Source organism: Macaca nemestrina, chromosome 16 (assembly GCF_043159975.1).
Source record: "Macaca nemestrina isolate mMacNem1 chromosome 16, mMacNem.hap1, whole genome shotgun sequence".
Taxonomy (NCBI): Eukaryota; Metazoa; Chordata; class Mammalia; order Primates; family Cercopithecidae; genus Macaca; species Macaca nemestrina.
In genome coordinates, this window is record NC_092140.1 from 39,829,100 (window position 1) to 39,849,889 (window position 20,790).

General features: G+C 37.6%; 1 protein-coding gene across 10 annotated transcripts in view; it reads left to right on the forward strand.

The window, feature by feature from the left end:
- Positions 1–20,790, forward strand: part of LOC105481754 (KLF transcription factor 12) — a 618,039-nt gene that overhangs the window by 484,697 nt on the left and 112,552 nt on the right. For all 10 annotated transcript variants that reach the window (XM_071081217.1, XM_011741485.3, XM_071081216.1 and 7 more), the window contains one exon: positions 6,577–6,712. In XM_071081217.1, coding sequence (XP_070937318.1) covers positions 6,577–6,712 — 136 coding nt within the window. The remainder of the gene's footprint in view (positions 1–6,576; positions 6,713–20,790) is intronic.

Below are 20,790 nucleotides of genomic sequence, written 5' to 3' on the forward strand. Positions count from 1 at the left end.
AGCAACCCCATCTACTTTCCTGCTTCATTTTTCTATATGGCACTTACTATCTGACATAGTATATCTTTTTCTTTTTTGTTAATGATCTGTATCTCTGCAGTGTGAGAGCAGGAATTTTAATCTGCCTTGTTCACTCTTGTTTCTCCAGTAGCCGGAAGACTGCTTGCTACCTCATAGGTGTTCAATAAATATCTGTTGACTAAATACATAAGCGATGTAAAGAAGTAGTAGTTTTATGTATTATCCAATGTGTGTTCCGCCTCTGTAATGATATTTTCAGTTTAGGTACGTGTAAAAAGAAAACTGCCTAATTTGAATAGTCCAGGAGATGGTGAGAGATTTAGAAGGAGTGTTATATAAGGGAATGAGTGAAGAAGCAGTAAATTTACTGTCAGGGTAAAACAGAATGATGATTGACTACTAAGAGTCAGGCTGGGACTAAATGCTTTGCATATATTATCTTTACTCCTTAGAGCAGCAGTAGCAGGAGAAGAAACTGAAGATTCTCGGTGCAAAATCATTACCCAAGGTCAGATGCTTGCAAATGACAGGGCCAGAAGTCATCCCATGTTCCCTGAAGCCAGAGCCATGTTTTTATACTGAAGAAGCTTCATGACCCTCCTTTTTTGGAACAATTTCTGCCTAGAATGTGTTGGAGGAGGATTCTTCTACCCACTGATACTATGAATTTTCCCAACAATTCCTCCCCAAACATTCATTTTTCCCTTTTCCCGCACTCCTCCTCTGCCCTCCTTTCTAGAATAAAGCAGCAGCTCTCCTGGAAACCCGGGTTTCTCTAACTGGGACACGTTTCAGCCTTGGCAAGGCGAACAATTAGGGCATCTGCAGGTAGCAGGGAGCCTGTCAGTGGCTAAAACAGGGAGAAAAGAGGCCCATCAGCCCTGTGGCCCCTGCCTGGGCAGCCACCTCACACCTTCCATCTATGTACGGCCCTCTCCTCTCCAGTTCTGGCATGTGGAGGTGAAGAGATTCAGTATCTGCTTCTGGGATTCATTCCTGTTAGGAAATGTTAGTCTGTAAGCTTTCGTGTATGTTCTTAGATTGTTGTGTTGTACACGTTTAATATTGCAACTTTTCCTTAGGAGTGGGTGCATAGGCAGGTTTACTTCAACAGAAATTAGAAGACTGGTCTTTAGACAGCACGCACGCTGGGGTGAGGGGAGGTGAGAATGAATTAGTGTCCCCTGCATCTGTGTCAGTCTACTGTTACACGAGGGGAGGACACAAGCAAAGTTTAAATGTCTCATGTGAGTTGAAGAGAAAAAACATGAAATATACCTTTGAGTGACTATACGCCAGGGAGAACCCACCCATATGAGCATCCTATCAAGTCTCAGCTAAGGAGAAGAGCTGAAAAAGTGTTCGGCCAGCGCAGTGGCTCACACCTCTAATCCCAGCTACTTGGGAGGCCGAGGCAGGAGAATCACTTTAATCTGGAGGCGGAGGATGCAGTGAGCCAAGGTCGCACCACTGCACTCCAGCCTAGGTGACAGAGTGAGAATCCATCTGAAAAATAAGTAAATAAATAAATAAGTGTTGTTCATCATAACTAAATGTCGCCTTAGGGCCCAAGAAGAACCTTAGCTGCGCAATACTGAAGGATCAAAGAAGATACGTCAAAAGCCGAAGCACCTGTAAATACATTTGAAAATTTTGAATTGAAAAGTAAATGATGTAGAATGCAGTAGGTAGCTTTTATGTCACTAGAACAAGGTTGGCTCTTGGGAGGAGAATAAAGAAGAACGTTGTTAAAAGTACCTAGAACGTAAAGTATAATTAAAAAAAGAAGAAGAAGAAATGTCAAATAGGACATATGAATGCATGGGTCTTGATTCCAAAAAAAAAAAAAAAAGTAAACAAATCTAATTTTGCAGACCTTAATTGGCTTTAATTTGATTCCAGAATCAGACAACAGTCTGGACCAGAAATGTTCAGAATGCTTCACCCTACTGCATGTGCAGATTATATTTATAGCCAGAGAAAAGGAGGTGACATACAGAAAATGGAAGTGAGGTACAGAGACAGCTCAGTTGGTTAAAACGCAGCATATGCCTTAATTGAATCTGGTTTCAACAGTTGGCCACCTTTGATTGACCGAAACTCAGCTACGTGTTGCAAGAGAAGGTTACGGTCTGTTTCCACATCAAGTTAGGTTACAGTTCACTATGTACAGAAGAAACTTTATGCCAAACTTAAAACATGTATAGAGGCAGCTTTAGGCCAAACTTAATTCAGTTTAATATTGTTGTAGGCTGACTAATTGTAGTTGTAGTTCATCTACATCATTGCTAGGAAATCTCTAGAAGGAGCTGGGAGAATAACCTGGTGCACTGACTTTTTATTGCTGCCCTACAACTCACCCTAAAATTTAGTAGAATAAAATAGCAAGTCTTGTCTTTTTCTTTCTTTTCTTTTTCTTTTTCTTTTTTCTTTTCTTTCTTTTTCTTTTTTTTTGTTTTGCTGTTTTGTTTTGTTTTGTTTTGTTTTGTTTTGTTTTGTTTTGTTTGAGACAGCATCTCCGTTGCTCAGGCCTGGAGTGCAGTGGTGCGATCATAGCTCACTGGAGCCTCAACCTCCTGGGCTCCAGTGATCCTCTCACCTCAGCCTCCCAAGTAGCTGGGACTACAGGCATGTGCCACCACACTCTGCTATTTTTTTTAATTTCTTGTAGAGGTGGGGTCTCACTACATTGTCTGGGCTGGTCTCAAACTCCTGGGCTCACGCAGGCCTCCTGCCTCAGCCTCCTAAGATGCTGGGAATACAGTGGTGTGAGCCACTGCACCCCGCCTAAAACAGCAGGTATTTTATTTGCTCAAAATTCTGTGAGTCAGAAATGTGGCATGCGTTTAGCCAGAAAGTTTTTAAGCAGGTCTCACCTGGGGTCACTCATGGTGTAGTCATCTGGCGACTGTAATGTAGCTGGTGGGTCTAAAATGGCTCACTGACATGGCTCGCAGTGGGATTGGCTGCCTGCTGAGCAGCATGTCTCTTATAGACTCTCTCGGGCTTCTTCACAAGGTGACTAGGTTCTAAAAACAGCAAGAGAAAAGGGGAAACCCAAGGTACAAGCTCTTTTCAAGCCTCTACTTGTGTCACATTTGCTAATGTCCCGTTGATCACATCAAGTCTTAGAGCCAAGCCCAGAGTCATTGTTGAGAAGTGGCCACATCAGGGCATGGATACAGACAGACATGATTTATTGGAGGGATCATTACAGTAACAATCTACCATAGGGGAGTATTTGAAAATCAAAGTAAATCAGTTGAACTTCAGGTGTTGGGTTCTGAAATTTTCTCCCCAGGATTTTGACACATGGAATGAAACTCACATAGGATTCCAGAACACCTCCCACTCTGAGGAATGACACCTCTACCAGCAGTGGCTGCGTTACCCAAAACTGTCTGATCCCTTCTTCATTAAAGAGCAATACAATCTTCAGTGTAAATTTTTTTCAGGTGTTTATAGATCACCTCCTGTTCTCTTACTTACAGAAGTTGATATTTTTTTTGTTTCTGGTGTCCAGGTAACTTTCTTTGGTCTTTAAATGGGCACCCCAGAGAATCAGTCCTTCCTACATGGGCTGAGATGCTCAAAGACTGATGGAGGTTAACTAGGGTTGATGTCCCTATTCTACATTTAATAAAAATAGAGTGGAATTATGCAAGTATGTAGATAAGCTAATCATCTGACCTAATCAGCAATGCAGATTTTGAAAAGCCTTTCTAATTACTTCCTCAGCTTGGCTGAAGGTATGGGTAAAAAGAGTTTCGCAGCATGATGGTAGCAGATGTATTTCATAATATTTATTGAAAATATTGGAAAGAAATCCTCAATTATGCTCCTGAAAAGTACATCAAAAAGATATCATATTTAACATATTTTAAACTTTCATTAAGATATAAACATAACATAATTAGATGATCATGTAACAACTCTCACGCAAGGTTTTGGAATCTTTCATACAATTAGACTTTAACTTTCAGAGCCAGATTGCTCATGGTTAACTGCCTCTATCTTCCTTGAGTTGTATTATTTACTATAAGAGCTCTAGTTGTCTTAGACAAAATGGGACTATCAGAATATTTTCTTTTTTCTTGGCTGTTTGCAAATTTGGTACCTTGGCAAAGGCGTCATAGTGCATGATGTTTCAACAACTTTAAATGTTAAATTGTTGACATTTACAGGTATATGCAGCACCACACAATATGTGATTTGGAAGCTTAGATAGATCTGATATTCATTTTTCTTGGCTGGCTTTGAATAGTTGGAATGACTGTTAAATGAATCATTCTAGAACAGGATTGCCCCCAAAGAAACTATCTATGAATTCCTAACTGAATTCATATTATTACACAAAGTCATTCCTGGATCCTACGTTCTTTTAGTGTTGGTTGTTCATCTTGACCTTCCATTCTGTCAGCTGCTCATTATCTTTCCAGTACATTCCTTTTAATATATGTTAGCCCAAGCCAATTTCTGTTGCCTACAGCCAAAATAAATCTTAAGTGATACGGTTCCTTCAAGTGCCCTTCCAGTGACTGAGTAGTTAAGCTCCCTGTTACCAGATGGTGATGGAACTGGTTGCTTTGCCCCACGGTTTCTCCAACATCCCTCTTCTAGTGGAACTCCTCCAGAGATCAGATGGCAAATTAACAGTCTTTTTGTCTCATAGCTGGTTGTACAAAGAGAATATTCAAAAGCTCTTAATGAATATTATTGCCTAATTCCTAACATTTGAGGAGGTAGAGAGTCATATGACAGTTAATTGTTGTTTGTTGTTGTTGTTGTTGTTTTGTAAGACAAGGCCAGAAAATATGGATAATCTGGTGTGTGACAATTTCCTTGTTAGCAATGTTGAAATGAGAGCATAGTTGCATAGGAGCTGAAGGTCATAAACTGTGATACATTTATATGTACAAACTCTTAAATCTCTAGATCAGTTCATCAACCTAGGTACTTCTGCCATTTTGAACTGGTTCATTCTTTGCTGTGAGGGGCTGACTGTCCTGTGCATGGTGGAATGTCTAGCAATATCCTTAGCCTCTGCCAACTAGATGCCAGTAGCACCGTCCCTGCCCCCCACTGCAAGTTGTGACAAACAGTAATGTCTCTGCATGTTACCAGGTGTCTCTTGGGAGGCAAATTTGCCCTTGGTTGAAGACCACTACTTTATATTATTTGAATTATCTTCTTTTAAATTTAGTATTTACCAAACACTTCCATTGTGCAAAGCACATTTTGGTATATTTATAGGCAGGATGTGTGTCAAATACACGGGTGCACACGAGGTTGACTAGATGTAAGTTCTTTCCTAACCAAGTGTAGTTAGAAATGTAATGAAATATGTTGAAACTGTCTAGATATAGTTTTTCTAGCCAGACTGTAAATAGTAGACACAATCATTTGAAGTTGCCATTTAGTAGGTAAAAATGGTGCATTCTCAGCAATTCCATGTGGTTCAATGTAATGTATGATATACAGTAACCAAAAAAACTGATTTGAGACAAAAAAAAAATGAAATTATGAAATGTACCCAAATGTCATTGTGACCATGATTTCACTTGCATTTTGCCTTCCCCCACAAGCAGTGGTGGTTTTAGAACTCTTAGGCAGCCATACATTTAACAGTGTGGGTGTGTAGCTCATGTGGTACTTTTCATTGAAAAGATAGGCCTAGTTTGTGCTCGAAGCGAGGGCTGATAGAAATTCTGGGCAGTGGTTGCTAAATCTATTCATAGGGAAAAGGGGGTGGAAATGAAATCTAATTTTTAAAAATATGTGTTAAGGTATGTTGACAGCAACCCAAGGATCTGATAATCTTGGCCATCAGGGGTCAGAACATTGTGCCATTTCCTGCTTTGGCAAATTCACGGTGGGAGAAGAATCATATCTGGAAGTGGCTTTTTGAAAAATAAAATCAGGATAGAGTTTAGGAGCACTGTTAGCACATATAAACAAGATTTCTAAAATGCTACCACTTCTGCCATTTTTATGCCTTCAAATCCCACCTTATAGTCGTAATGAACTTGGAAACAGTGATTCACTGAAGTAAGAAAAGTATGTATACTTTCTTTTAGTCACGCAAACCCTGTTCTTCTTTTATCTTATTATGAGAGCTATAAGCAACTAATATCTCCTTTCCGCATGCTCTCTACCTTCCAGGGAGAGTGCTAATGAGCAGTGAAATGGCTAGAGCTCTGGCAGCGGAAGCAAGGAGGAGGAGAAACCAGAGGGTTGAACAGTGGCTCAGGAGCTACGTAATCAGCTTTTGACCACTCAGGAGTTGGTAATATTGTGGATTTTATAGTTTCTATTCTATAATCATACCCTGAAACTCTATAGAGAGCTGGTATAGGTTTTGTAAATCCAATGAAGGGGAAAAGAATAAGTACTCAGAACATAAAATGTGGAGCTTTCAGTAATTCCTGTGATGTCTAAAGAATTCCGTTTGCTTGATATGCACAGAAGAGAAGTTCCATGCTTGATGTTGGTCCAGGACAAGGTTAACTTTCTGCGCACTGATTTTAATTCATTATATATGCCTTTTCTCCCCAGCACAAATGGACCCCCGAGGCCTATCTCCCAGACAAAGTAAAAGTGACAGTGATGATGATGACCTGCCAAATGTGACCTTAGATAGCGTTAATGAAACTGGATCTACGGCCCTTTCCATAGCCAGAGCAGTACAAGAGTAAGTATCACATTCACAGGATGAAATAAGAATTGCCAAGGTGTTCAATGGATAATGGAAACTGCAGCGTCTCCTGTCCCCCAGCCGTGTCATTCTAGCTGTGAACTGGCATGAATGTCAGCAGCTTTTCATTCAGCTGAATGCTCTTTGGGAGATTAGGGCAGTGAATGGAGTGATTTAAAGAGTTGGAAATTCATGCTTTGATGAGATATAAGACCTCTGTGCATCTTTTCTAATACCTCCTGCACCCTTCTGAACTCTGCAAAAAAAAAGTTGTTCTTTTTGAACGTCACTACTTGATTATCATCATCATCATTACACAAAGTCAAGGGAAATATGGCAAGTATTGTTATCTTGTTTTGATAGGAAATGACAGAATAGCTTTTTAGACTATTTAAATTTGGAAGGTAATATGTTCATCCTTTGAAAAATAGAACTCATATATGATTTTTAAATGAATCTTTTCTCTCTCTTTTTACCTGGACCATAGGGTTAGATTGCAGCCCTCGTTTATTGAAAATAGCTGCTTTTCTATCAGTCAACTTTGTACCTAGAATTGAACCTAAACAATTGAAAAAAAAAATCCGTGTATTTTTTTCATAGAATAATTTTTTCAGCTTCATTGATGTCTAATTGACACATTAAACTTTATATATTTAAAGTATATGTGCTGATTTAACATACATGTACATAGTGAAATGTTTACCACAATTAATTAATACATTCATCACCTTACATAGTTGTCTTTTTTGTGTGTGAGAATGCAGAAGTTCTACACTCTTAGCAAATTTCAAATTTCAGGTATACAGTACAATATTGTTAACTGTAGTCACCTTGCTATATATTAGGTCCTCAGAATTTATTCTTCTTCGATCTGCAAATTTGTACCCTTTGACCAGTATCTCCTCTTTTCTCTGACACCCCAGCCTCTGGCAGCCACCATTCCTCTCTGTTTATGAATTCAACTTTTTAAAAAATCTTCCACATATAAGTAGTGTCATACAATATGTGTCTTCTAAAGAGTAATTTTTAATAACATAATATTGAAGATGAGGAGGATTTAAATAGCCACTGTTATTGCTGACACACTTGTTAATGAACAGTTCACTCAAAATTATCTTAGTTACCTTTACGTCTCTTCTATCAGTTTATTTTCCCCAAATGTTGATTAAATACCTACTTTGTTTTATTCATTAGGCTTTGACATTAAAAAAATAATGAAAGAGAGCCTTGGTATTGCATTTCAGAATTCACAGCATAAGTGTATGTCTGTATGTATATAAAATGAATAATATATCTATGTTATAGAGATAATATGTATTATATGTTGATATTGTATATGAATATACATATAATACATCAGAGAAAACAAGATATAATGGATCTAAAATGAAATGTGGAGTCAGATCTGGATATAAATTTCCATGCAAGCTCTTAATAGCTGTGTGACTTCTGGCAAGTTATTTAATCACTCTGAGATGAGAAGAAAATCAGAATAGTTACCTGACAGGACTATTGAGAAGGTTTTGATATGGCTATGAGGTATGAAAAGTAAGTCACAAAGTTCGGTATATAGAAAGCTTCAGTTATTGGTGAAATTAATATTATTAGTGATAATAATAGTAATTAGTAATAATAGTACTAGTAGTAATAGTACTAGTGCAGTAGTTTAATTTATAACTACAAGGAAATATAAGTACAGCAGGTGTCATTATTCTGATTTTATAAATGAAGAGACTAAGGATCAGAGGTTAATGACTTTTCTAGTCACATAATAAATGGTAACAAGACAAAGTTTAGAACTTTCAGCTCCAAAAACATCTTTTTCTAGAGTGCCTATAAATCTGTTACCGGTAGTATTATTCTACTTGAGCACTTACAAAAACATTGTTTTTACGCCTGTAATCGTAGCACTTTGGGAGACCAAGGCAGGAAGATCATGAGGTCAGGTGTTCAAGGCCAGCCTAGCCAACATAGTGAAACCCCATCTCTACTAAAAATACAAAAATTAGCTGGGCGTGGTGGTGGGCGCCTGTAACCCCACCTACTCAGGAGACTGAGGCATGAGAATCGCTTGAACCTGGGAGGTAGAGGTTGCAAGTCAGCTGAGATCACACCACTGTACTCCAACCTGGGCAACAGAGTGAAACTCCTTCTGAAAAAAAAAGAAAAGAAAAGAAAAAGAAAAAAAATGTTTATCTCCTACTTGTTTTGGTCAAATAACTTAGTTTCTCCAAAGCAAATGTTAACTTGAGCCAGCATAGACACTGAATCCAAGAGATTGCTGAGATCTTCCTCATCCCTGACTCACCACAGTCAGCACAGTGATTCTGATTTTGTGTGAGCTAAAGCCTAAAATTGAGGAGTCTGTGTTCTCATCTGTGTATTTAGACTAAATGATGATAAGTTTCAATTCTGAGATGAGTACGTTTCACAGACATTTTAATCACATTGTTTTCCTGCATCATTCTAATGTGTATTTAATTTGTGTGTGTGTGTGAGATACGTGTGTGTGTGTGTCTTTATAAATATATGCATTTCTTGTAAATTAAACTTGAAAGTTCGAAACTGTGGTGACTAAAATCTAAAGTATGCTTACGGCCGGGCACGGTGGCTCACACCTGTAATCCCAGAACTTTGGGAGGCTGAGGCAGGTGGATCACGAGGTCAGGAGATCAAGACCATCCTGGCCTAAATAAATAAATAAATAAATAAATACATAAAGTAAAATAAAATTAAAAAGTATATTTACTCCATTTAGGGCTTATATAGCAAATAATTATACTGACTTCTTAAATATAACTATTTTTGTGCTTTTAATAGTATGTGCTTATTATATATTAGTATATTCAAATGTGTAACTATTTAATAGAAACCTCAGGAACTGGAGCTTAATTTTCAACATAACCTTTCTGATTTGCTTGTTTTTTTTCTTCTTCTTCTCGCTCTGTCACCCATGCTGGAGTGCAGTGGCACCATCTCGGATCACTACAACCTCCGCTTCCCAGGTTCAAGTGATTCTCCTGCCTCAGCCCCTCGAGTAGCTAGGATTAAAGGTGCCTGCCACCATGCCCAGCTAATTTTTGTGTTTTTTGTAGAGACAGGGTTTCACCATGTCGGCCAGTTGGACTCGAACTCTTCACCTTAAGTGATCCGCTCGCCTCAGCCTCCCAAAGTGCTAGGATTACAGGCTTGAGCCTCCGCGCCCAGCCTCCACATTTTCAAGTCGCAGTATTTTATGTAATTGTGCAAATGCGTGTCTTATTATTATTACAAAAGTTGCATGTGTATCATGGGAGGTGCCAGATTCATTATACATGTCAGTGTTTTCATTAAACGATTTAGTAAAGAATACACTGAGCTAACAACTGGGAAGTCCTAGAATGCCAGGACCCATTGATAGTTAATGAGTCATCATTCAAGACTGAATGTGCATGTGTAAACACTGGGAAGTGTGTGATGAAGCAAAAAGAATGTTCCGCAGAAACCTCTTAAATGTAGATACATAAATCTTTGAAAACTAATAGTAATATATTAAAATTTTATTCTGAAATGAATATATAATAGTTACAGATTTTTGAAAAAATTCTTTACATAGGTCAAATGGCAAGTGTTGAGGGAAGTCAATATATTTTAAAATTTTATTAAATATAAAAAATTTTTTAATTCTCTACATAGGTTTACCCAAAGTTAACTTTCAGTGTGCACAATTATGAACTTCTCTTTCTGCTTTTCTGTTAGTTTATTCTTTATTAATTAATCAATATGACTATTTCACCATTAATTTCTCTTTCCTCTTTTTCTGTTTGCCTTTTGTATTTTTTTGACTTCTGTACACTCAAAGGCTGTCAACAACAACAAAAACATCCCCAAACATTTCATTATAATATGATCAATAAACTTAATGTATTAAATAACAAAAGGATAAAATATCAGATTAGCATGTAAAAACATGAAAACATTTCAGAGGACATCTGTGGATCTCTGTTTCCTGTACTTGAAGAGCTTTTCTAAGAGAGTTAGGTTGAGAAGGATGGCTGCAGGTAGGGAGGTGATAAAATCAAAAGTTTTCTATATATTAGAGGCAGCACATTTTAGAAACCCTGGGCAACTAATTCACATTTGTCTTTACAATTAAAGATCAAAGGAGCCATGGTCTAAAAAGGATTCAAACATTTGCCTCTTACTTCCTTGGCCATCAGTAGAGTGTCAGGTAAGGGAAGGGGGAAAATGAGAAAGGAAAGGGATATGAAGGAAGATTGACACCAGAGAGGGTGAAATCGCCTTGCCCTGGGCCAGCCTTTCTGCTGTAGGCCTCTGACAAGAAGCTAAACTACAGGTAAATATCTCTAACTGAAATGCTTCTTGTCTCCTTCCCCATTCTTGCTCCTAGTCTTGCCTCATGCAATAACTGTTCAAGCTTAGGTTTTTAATTTGGTGCCTTACTTTGTTGACATTAGTGTATTTATATAGCATGAACATTCCTGAGCTAGTAAATTATTTTTCTTAAATGTCTGGTGTTGTGTGTTTTACTGGTTTTTAAAATGAACTTTAAAAAATGTTCCCGTTGATTTCGTATGCAGAAATTGTTAAGCAAGATGCATCTACCCACCCCATCCACCACTGCAAATATTCAAATATGCCTGCATTCAAATGAAAAAGACCACTGCTTAGTGGCTACAGCGGCAATCTGAATCGACCTCTGTTTGCACAGATTTATGTAGTGAGTCTACAAACTGTATGCATGAACTGATCATTTCAGCCATTTTCATTAATTAACGACTCATTTATCCACTCAGGATCAGTAAATTTAGATAAATTGGAAGAAGCAGCCACAAAGAGACCCACAGTCGGGCTCTGCATTTTTTCTATTTCAATTGTATAGATACCGTCCAAGTCAAAAATCATGTATTCAGTGATTCTGACAAAGACAATTTCCTGCAGATTTTAGAACATCTGTTTTGTTTTGGTCTTTTTTCCCCCCTCCTTGATGATAAAATAGGGTAGGGTCATTACCCTTAACAACTTGACAAACATAATTATGAAATAAGTGTTTGGAGAAAGAGAGGTAAAGGCACATGATAAGAGCAAATGATTATATTTAACTCTAATCCTAGAAAAAATAATGATGTCTTTTAAATAGGTAAATCTAAAGCCTCTGATTTTTGCTCCCCTTTTTCTTCTTTCTAATTCCAAACATTCATAATGTTCATTTATTGATGCAAGTAGAAGAATCAAGTTCCACCAAACTCCAGCTAATAACATCTGAAAGAGAGCACTCCCTGGAGGAATTTCTGTTTTACTAGGAACAAGCTAAGGAATGTGGGTATAATTTCAGTAAGACTGAAGAGGGGAAGCATGGGGTGAAACGTGGAGGAAAAGATACAAGATGCTAAGGAGATATGCCTGTTTCCCAGAATTAGTCCTTTCAGAACTGGTGAATTGCATGTTGCTGTTTAAGTTACTCTGTATCTGAGTAGTAGTCTACTCTCTGATTTTGATTATAGTGCTCAGTTGATAGTGGTGGTAATCAGGGATGTTAGCGTCCCAGATAACTGCACCTGTGAAAAGGGTATTCTTTTTAAATGGTTCATTGTCAATTACATCTAAGCTAATTAAAGCACTTCCCTGTCGTTCTCTCCCTGTTTTTATTATTATATGGCTTATATGAAGTGCTCATCGTCTTAAAGAAAAACTAGCGAATTTCTGGAAATGTGTAGTCTTATCTTTGGTACTTTTTCACATAAATGCTCTTTGAAAGAACAGATATGGTAGCAAGTTAGATATCCTGTTGCTTCCTCAGACTTCTCTTATTGCTAGTTTGAATGTTATGATTTTGGTTTTGTTTTTTTTTTTTTTTTTTTTTTTTTGAGGTGGAATTTCAATCTTATCACCCAGGCTGGATTGCAATGGCACGATCTCTGCTCACTGCAACCTCCGCCTCCTGGGTTCAAGCAATTCTCCTGCCTCAGCCCCTCGAGTAGCTGGGATTAACAAGCATGAGCCACCACGCCCAGCTAATTTTTGTATTTTTAGTAGATGGGGTTTTACCACGTTGGCCAGGTTAGTCTTGAACTCCTGGCCTCAGGTGACACACCCACCTCGGCCTCCCAAAGCATTGGGATTACAGGTGTGAGCCACCATGCCTGGCCATGATTCTTAATTTAGAAAACTGTATTTAACAATCAAAGAAAGGGCCAGGCGCGGTGGCTCAAGCCTGTAATCCCAGCACTTTGGGAGGCCGAGATGGGCGGATCACAAGGTCAGGAGATCGAGACCATCCTGGCTAACATGGTGAAACCCCGTCTCTACTAAAAATACAAAAAAAACAAAACAAAACAAAAAAAACAATCGAAGAAAGTTAGAATCTAAGGTGGTTTTTTAAATTATTATTTATTTGTCTTGTTTTAAACTCCTTACACAGTTACTTAACACCCCTCCTGTTTTTCTTAATCTCCTCATGTATGATGGTGTTAAGGTCTTTTAAATCACAGTAGAGAATAGTAGAAGAGATGAGGAATAAAGGGAAAACAAGAACTGTTACTGAGAGGCAACTTTTTGGCAGATTCTATGAAAACTCATGTAATTTTCATGTAATTTGCCCCACGATACTGTCTGTATCCTACAGATAAAGAAATGGAGGCCTGGAAAGGTTTCTTGTTTCCCCAGACGTCTCAGAGGTTTTCTTTTTTTCTTTTTTTTTTTTGCAAGTTCATATTCAGTCCCAAGGTTGTGTAACTACAGACCTACATTCCTTTATGAAGGGGAAGCTCCCTTCCTGTGTTTTCATGTTGTGCCTTTAAAATCTCTAAAGCAGCTGGGTGCTGTGGCGCACACCTGTGTTTCCAGCTACTCAAGGCTGAGACAGGAGGATCAGTTGAGCCCAGGAGTTCAAGACCAGCCTGTGCAACACAGTGGGACCCCTCCTCAAAAAAGGAAGAAAGGGCTGGGCGCGGTGGCTCACGCCTGTACTTCCAGCACTTTGGGAAGCCGAGGTGGTTGGATCACCTGAGGTCAGGAGTTTGAAACCAGCCTGGCCAACATGGTGAAACCCCATCTCTACTAAAAATACAAAACTTAGCCGGGCATGGCGGCAGCTGCCTATAATCGCAGCAACTCAAGAGGCTGAGGCAGGAGAATCGCTTGGACCCTAGAGGCGGAGGTTTCAGTGAGCCGAGATCATGCACTCCAGCCTGGGCAACAAGAGCGAGACTCCGTCTCAAAAAAAAAAAAGAAAAAGAGAAAAAAAATGGCAGGGTACAGTGGGTCATGCCTATAATCCCAACATTTTGAGAGGCCAAGGCGGTATATTACTTGAGATCAGTAGTTGAAGACCAGCCTTTCTCTGGTGAAACCTCATCTCTACAAAAATATGAAAATTAGCTGGGCTTGGTGGTGGGCACCTGTAATTCCAGCTGCTGGGAAGGCTGAGGCACAAGAATCACTTGAATCCAGGAGGTGGAGGTTGCAGTGAGCCAAGATCGTGCCCCTGCACTCCAGCCTGGACAACAGAGCAAGACTCCATCTCAAAAAGAAGAAAAAAAACTTTATGCCTTAACTATATTAAATTAGCAGAATTTTTTAGCTTTGGACACCAATACACATACAAGTTGTGTAAAACAATTGCAGTCTTTTTGCTTCCTTTTCCCTCCCTCCCTCCCTCCCTCCCTCCTTCCCTCCCTCCCTCCCTCCCTCCTTCCCTCCCTCCCTCCTTCCCTCCTTCCCTCCTTCCCTCCTTCCCTCCTTCCCTCCTTCCCTCCTTCCCTCCTTCCTTCCTTCCTTCCTTCCTCCCTTCCTCCCTTCCTTCCTTCCTACAGTGCCTCTGTCGCCCAGGTTACAGTGCAGTGGCGTGATCTCAGATCACTGCAAACTCCTGGGCTCGAGCATTTCTCCCACCTCAGACTTCGAGTAGCCGAGACTACACGTGTGTGCCATGACGCCAGCTAATTTTTGTATATTTAGTAGAGACAGAGTTTCGCCATGTTCCTCAGGCTGATGTTGAACTCCTGGGCTCAAGTGACCCTCCTGCCTCGGTCTCCCAAAATGTTGGGATTGTAGGCATGAGCCACCACGCCCAACATTAATTTTAAAACTTCTGATCTTCAAATCCATTGTTACTTTAATATAATTTGGTTTAGGGAGAAATAATTATATTAAATACATTCTCTGATACATAAAAAAAGAATTCAGCTATAAATCTCAACATTACATTGAAATGTAAAGAAATGAAATGTAAAATATTAGAGTGCTTTTGAATAAACTTTACTATTACTAATATTCAAAGAAAATCTTGGGAAAAAGTCTGAGAGTTAAAAGGGTACTGAGTCAACTTATTTTGTACCCTTTGATGGAAAGACTTGAGAATGTTTGGGCCATGTCTCTTCTCCGCTGACAAGAATTAAGTCAGCTGCATTGATTGTGTTCTGAGACAAAGCCCAAGAAAGCTCACATATTTGGTTTCTAATTTCAGTGTTAAATTATTTCAATTTTGCTCTTAGATGCTTCCCATAATCCTGGCACATTAAAAGATGCTTCATTTTTATTTAACAAGCCTAGTAGTTTTGAGACACCTGTAAATCCTCGCTTCAGCGACTACAAAAGAAAGACTCTTTGACTCAGGTATTTAGGTGGAAGTCAGCTCTCTGTTAGTGACTGAATATCGTGCCTGTTGTGGTGCTGCTGGTGGGCGTATCAGGGGGCATTCACTCTTGCCAGGGGAGATAAATGCTGTTAGGCTGCTCTTTTTTGAAGGAGGTCAGAAAAAGCTTTGATTGATTGTGAATGACTGTAGATAAAACCTAAAGTATATGCCTTGCCATTATCAGTCCACCAGTCTTCTAAGCTTCAAAAAATTAAAAATAGTGACCACTTAGTAACCCAGTCCGTGGGTATTTAGGAGCCAGATGGAGACCATATGCCCATACATATTCCTTTTTATCTGCTGTGGTGGGACTGTGTTGGTCCCTCTTCAATTAAAAAAAAAAAAAAGCATAATGAAGTTTGGCTAATCATTTAATACTTGAATTGTTTCATGAATTGCCAACACGAAGTCATATATTCTTTCAAAGAGTGATTAATTCATTTATTCAACTCTTTGTTACATGCTAGAGATACAGAATGAATGACTCATAGTTCTGACCCTGAGGAGCTCAGAGTCAAACTTTATGGGATGAACTAAAGTCTAATGGGATAAAAACATTAAGTGCTACCATGAGAACAGAGGGGGTGACGTGTAACTCTGATTGGAAAAGGTAAGCGCACTGGCATGTGGAGGAGTGTATAAGGTCATAATGACTGGTGCACAAGTGAGTGAGGAGGCGAGATGGAGATGCAGCTGCTTGGAGAGGTAGGTCAGGATTGGATCAGGAAGGATGAGTTTATTCTTTAGACAATTTTTCTTTCAAAACCTTTGTTTGCTTTGTACTTCTTTTAGGCATAGGTTCTTGAAATCTAGTTATATACATATATAGATATTTGTTCTGAGAAATAATTGTTTACCAAAAACAATAAAATGTCCATATTAGTGTACATGTTACTATTGGTTATCATACCAATTTGTGTTTGAATCAGTTTATTCCTTCAAAGTGATTTTATGCTGGTACATACCTGTATATCCCATGGAATATTATGGAGCCATAAAAAAGAATGAAATTGTGTCTGCTGCAGCAACATGGATGCAGCTGGAGGCCATTATCCTAAGCTAATTAACCCAGAAACAGAAAAACAAATACCACATGTTCTCACTTATAAGTTGGAGCTACATAGTGGGTACTCATGGACATAAAGATGGCAACAATAGACACTGGGAACTACTAGAGGGGGTGGGAGGGCAAGGGTTGGAAAATTAACTCTTGGGTACTATGCTTACTAGTTGGGTGCCGGGATCAATTGTACCCCAAACCTCAGCATCACACAATATACCCAGGTAACACATCTGCACATTGTCGCCCGTAAATCTGAAATAAAGGTTGAAATTATAGAAACAAAATAATAAAAATTAAAATTAAAAGGTGATTTTTTGAAGAACATCTTATTTTTCTCTTCAATAATGTGTTAAATATCTCCTGATGAGTCAAAAATAACTATTACACTGGAAAGTTTTAATATATGACTAGTGTCTTCTAGCAGTCATTAAGTACTTTTTTCCCTAAAAGTTGATGCAACTTTAGTGCCAAGTGACGATTTATCCTGATGTTTTTTTATGCATGAATCTTCTTGATCATTAGAAGATGTGTATGAAAGCTACTACACAGATGTTGCTATTTTGAAAGTGATTTATGTCTCTCATTTTTATGGTTGACATTTTATACTCTACGCATAATGCTAAACAATCAATTTGACAGACACTCCCCTGCTAAATCGAATGTCTTCTGATATAGGTATAAACAGACTTTTTTTTTAAGCCTACCTAACAACTTGGAAACTATTGGGTTGAGTGTTGATTTATTGTTTAAACTGCCATGCCTCATTCTAAAGTGAATTTATTACTTCTTGGTCATCAATTTGAAAAATAGAACAAACTTTTGAAAACTAAAGGTTTTGTTTTTACTTCTGTGTTTTAAGTAGGGGATTCCAAAATTATACCTTGGATAGAATTGATGAGCCACTTACAGTTTGAAAGTGACTATTTATTTTTCCTACTTTTAAATTATGTTGAAATTTTTTTAGTGTCAGTTATTTCTAAGAACTCATAACTTAAAAATGTAATGGTATTTAATGTGGTCATACAGTGTATTCCAAACCGATTGCAAGAATTAATTTGCTTTCATTTTTTGACATACTTCACTACGTGATATCTTCTTGAAGCTTTTTTCTTGCTGTATGTTCTACGTATAATCACATTGCAAATTTATGTGTGTCATTTATACTTCTCATAGATATTTTTCTAATGGGTGTAACTAGTGAGCGTAGGTAGTCATTTCTCATGCATTTTTTATGTGTGTTGACATAGATACTTGGTGATAATGTTGAAATATTAATAAGTTTCACTACAAGTTCCCAGAACCATTCATCACTATTTCATTTATTAATATAGCCAGTGAGAGTACACATGATAGAAAACCATAGAGTAATATATTTGAAATTAACCCAATTCACCAGGATACATTCTCTTCTATTTCCAGTCAAATGCTCAAGACATTCTCTCTTTTTATTACTTTCCAGGAGTTATAGCCATTGTACCATAATTTTCCCTTACTTATCACTTTCCCTTACTTATCGCTTTCTTAACACACTTGAAACTCATTGAGTACATTTACTTACCTGCATCAAATGAAAGTAAAAAAGTGAAGGACACATTCTCAGGAATAGCCTGCTGCTGTATAGAAAAATCTGATATAGATAGAAAAAGCTTGGGTAAGAGTGAATCTTATCTCATTGATGTTTCACGTGGCCATCTTCAATGATATTTTGCCATCTCCTTTACAGTCACATAGCCAAGGGTAGTCAGCTGGGTAAAATCTAATACATCATGCATCATGGCTTATTCTAAAAGTTGAATCCCAAACCATATGCAGTTAATATAAATAAGAGTGCCAACACATTTTCAGAATATTCCTGATTGCTCTTCTGCAAAATTACTGGTGTGAAGGAAGGAATTCTGAACTTTTACTTCTATAATAAAATAGAATCCTGCCACTGTTAAGTTTTAAAACTATCTGATATATCATTAATATTATTTTATCTGTACTTATGGAAAAACAAATCTAATACAGAAAACTGGATGCATTAATTTAATGCTTTAACTCTAATTTAAAAGTAACTAGATATTCTTAGCTAAAATGATTATTTTGTCAACCTAATTTTTAATGTTAGGCTAAGTCATGTAATATTTCTAGATAAAATTCTGCATCTTCATTAATGTGAATGAAATCACATATACTAAGCCCAACATCAGTAGGGTGAGGAAATATTTTCCTTCTAGCAGAAGGAAGGCTTTAGGAGAGTGATGATTACTGTATTAATATTTTAGAAAAGAAACACTGTTGCTTATAGAAGCAATTCAAATGAACTGATGTACCCATTTTTCTAATCTAATTCCTAAATTTTAGCTAATTTTAGTCATGTTCTCTTATTAAAATTTCTAGATGATTCTGGTGGTTCTCATAAATTCTTCTCACTAGACTCATGTAATGACCTAACTTTTAAAATCCATAAAAACAGCTATATTTGTTTTGTCTTAATTTCGTAATGTAAATCCTTATCGCTAGGGTTTCACTCTCAGAAATGCTGTTTTGTTTTGCCAAGTATAATAGTGTTTCTAAAATACAGGGCTTCACAAAAGGCTTATTCTAGGAGAATACACAAAATCTCTGAAACATAGTTATGTTCAGTCTATAAACTCAAATTAACATTGATTAACCTCTCATGTAGTGGAAAATGACAAAGTATAATCAGCAATTGTGTCTTTCCCCCTGATTTCTGGAATTACATAGCTATGGGCTACAATAGTGACAAAACATAACTAAAATATAAAATTGAAACTATTATCTAAATAATTGAAAATAAAATCTTTGAGCTAAAATTTCATGACCTTTCAGCAGAAAGTGTTTGGTCTTCAATTCTGCACCATGTTCTGTTGTGTTTTGCATATGTAAGCACTGTTACAAGTGACGCAGAAGGTGAAATTGATCTTGTAGTTGAAGTACCCGTTTTCTAAGGCAAATATAAAACTAATTTTCAATTGCACATTACGAGATACTTTTTCTAATATATAATAGGAAAATGCAAATCAGAAAATTGATTGGGAAAAACAAACGACTTCTTTTTTAATCAAAAGGTTAAAATATCTTTTTGTCATCTTGTATTGGGTACATTACATTGTAGGGTGAAAATATTAATTTTTCACTAAATTTTTAGGAGACTTATTATCCAAGTTAAGTCAGCAAACCAGTGAAGATTCTATAATGAGAGAGTAGCCAGTAAAATTGGAAATTGTTCATGAAAGCCCACGTAGTTATTGGATTAAAAATATTATATGTAATCCCTTTACATACAAAAATTAGTCTGATTTTTAAAAATATATTTCTTTTTTCATTTTATTTTAGGTTCAGGGGTACATGTGAAGGTTTGTTATGTAGGTAAACTCATGCCGTGGGGGTTCATTATACAGATTATTTCATCACCCAGGAATTAAGCCCATTACCCACCAGTTATCGGTTTTGCTTGTCTCCTTCCTCCCTTTCATGACCTTCATGTAGACCCAGTGTCTATTGTTTCCTTCTTTATGTTCATAAGTTCTCTTCATTTCACTCCGACTTATAAGTGAGAACATGCATTATTTGGTTTTCTGTTCCTGTGTTAGTTTGCTGGGAATAATGACCTCCAACTCCATCCATGTGCTGCAAAAGACGGGATCTTGTTCTTTTTATGGCTGCATAGTATTCCATGGGGTGTATGTGCCACATTTTCTTTATCCAATCTGTCACTGATGGACATTTAGGTTGAGTCCATGTCTTTGCTATTGTGAATAATGCTCAGTGAACATTCACATGCAGGTGTCTTTATGGTAGAATGATTTATATTCCTCTCGGTATATACCCAGTAATGGGATTACTGGATCCAATGGTAGTTCTGCTTTTAGCTCTTTGAGGAATGGCCACACTGCTTTCCACAATGGTTGAACCATTTTACACTCCTACCAACAGTGTAAAAATGTTCCTTTTCTCTGCAAACTCACCAGCATCTGTCTTTTGATGTTTTAACGATTGCCATTCTGACTGTTGGGAGATGCTCTTCATTGTGGTTTTGATTTCCGTTTCTCTAATGATCAGTGATATTGAGCTTTTTTTCCATATGCTTGCTGGCGACATCATCTCTTTTGAGAAGTGTCTGTTCATGTCCTTTGCCCACATTTTAATGGTGTTGTTTGGTTTTCTCTTGTAAATTTAAGTTCCTTATAGATGCTGAATATTAGACTTTTGTCAGATGCATAGTTTGCAAATATTTTCTCCCATTCTGTAGGTTTTTTGTTTTTGTTTTTGTTTTTTTTTTACTCCGTCGATAGTCTTTTGCTGTGCAGAAGCTCTTGGGTTTAATTAAATCCCACTTGTCAATTTTTGCTTTTATTGCAATTGTTT